We start from the raw sequence: 1,703 nt of genomic DNA, 5'->3' as shown, positions 1-1,703 counted from the left end.
ATTCATGTGCTCTTACCGTATGTGTTACCAGTTTTATTCTAACCACCAGCAACACACACACACACACACACATGTAATATCATTTGATAGAGCAGGCTGACTGACACGCACACACACATACTGTACACTGTTAAAATCCTACGCTGGACTCTTCATTAGTCAGTAGAAATGCAATTGATTTACTCTGTTGTTGGTATTCATAACACACACGAAATACACACACATGCGCCACACAGAAGTACCCCTAAACATGCATAAGGGGGGGAATGTCTGAGGGAGTTGTCTCAGGGCAGTTGGGTGTTCAGTGCCTTGCCCAGGAGCTACCAGTCCTCCACAGGCTCCACACTTTGTACTTACCTGGGACTTGATCCTTCAGTTCCTAAGCCAAAATTCCCTACGAAGGTACGAAAGAACGCTGTACCTTTTAAGCAGGCAACGGCCCTGAAGCCCTGACCCACAGGGGCCGCCATGCCCGAAGTTTAATTGTAACTTCTTTGAGAAATATGCACCACTAATGTTCAAAAGGGGCTTGGATGATTTGTAACACTGTTTAGTCAAGTGGCTGCACTTGATTTTGTGTCAACATATTTGCTCTGGTCATATCTTCTCCATCATCACCGCTGTAGCCAAACTGCCCTAATCTGATATCTGTCTGCATTTCCTGTCAATCCCACAGACCTTCGCTCACCCCAACAGGCGTCTTGAGCTGCGCTACCGACCTCAGGACCCTTTCTGTCACCCTCTGTGTGGGAACCGCTTCCCATCAAGCAACCTCGTACTCAGAGTGCGGCGACGGGTGCGGAAAAAGGACCCCAAGGACGCTGAGATCCACATGGATATACTTGGTGTCATAGGAACAACATACAAATTCCAAGGTTGGATTTAAAGTCCTCAAAGTCTATGACGTTTTCTTTTCTTTCCTTTCACTACGGTTGAACACTGAGATGTTATATATTATGCACTTTTTTTTTGTAGAGCTCGACCGATTTTATATATTTTTTTAAGTGGATGGATGGATTTTAAATATTCATCCATCAAAATCATTTATGATGACACATAAATGATTCTGATAAATAAATGTTTAGAAAATAAAAACGGACTGTCAACCATGTTATAAGCGTTGGCGCTGTATAGTTTGTCCACCAGCGGGCGCTCTACAACATCCTTGTTGGCAACGCTGATTACTTTTTGTTGAAAGGACTTTAAGTTTCATATCTTAAGTTTGTATTTTTATAGATTTTATTTATCAGAACTTTAATATATTTTGATGTTCCTCTGCTCTGTTGTGACAATAAAACAATTTATTATCATATTATTTTAGTGAGAACTCATAAATAACTACAAATAACTAATGTTAGGGAAATCTGTTAATGTTTTGTAACGTGTTTCTAGATTTAAAAAAATATAAATACAGTATATCAGCCGATATATCGGCATATTGGATTTTTAAATAGTTAAACAGCTCCAAAACCGAGGCAATCCTTGTTGGCACCTCACATCAAGTCCAGTCATCCTCCATAACCGGTATAACTATCTCTGGTCAAGACATTCCCCTCTCCACAACAGTCACCAATCTTGGTGTAAGATTTCATCCACAACTCACCTTTGAAGCCCATATCAAAAACCTCTGCAAGATCTCCTTCTGTCATCTCAGAAATATTGCAAAAATCCGTTCTACACTCACCTTAGCTGATGCTGAAAAA

General features: G+C 40.6%; 1 protein-coding gene across 1 annotated transcript in view; it reads left to right on the top strand.

Moving 5' to 3' along the window:
- gtf3c5 (general transcription factor IIIC, polypeptide 5) overlaps positions 1-1,703 on the top strand; it is a 19,795-nt gene that overhangs the window by 4,105 nt on the left and 13,987 nt on the right. Inside the window, exon 2 of the mRNA XM_032539705.1 lies at positions 677-875. Within this exon, the coding sequence (XP_032395596.1) occupies positions 677-875 (199 nt within the window). The remainder of the gene's footprint in view (positions 1-676; positions 876-1,703) is intronic.

Source organism: Etheostoma spectabile, chromosome 16, assembly GCF_008692095.1.
Source record: "Etheostoma spectabile isolate EspeVRDwgs_2016 chromosome 16, UIUC_Espe_1.0, whole genome shotgun sequence".
Taxonomy (NCBI): domain Eukaryota; kingdom Metazoa; phylum Chordata; class Actinopteri; order Perciformes; family Percidae; genus Etheostoma; species Etheostoma spectabile.
Note: the sequence above shows the minus strand (reverse complement) of the source record. Positions and strands in the feature narration are given on the sequence as shown.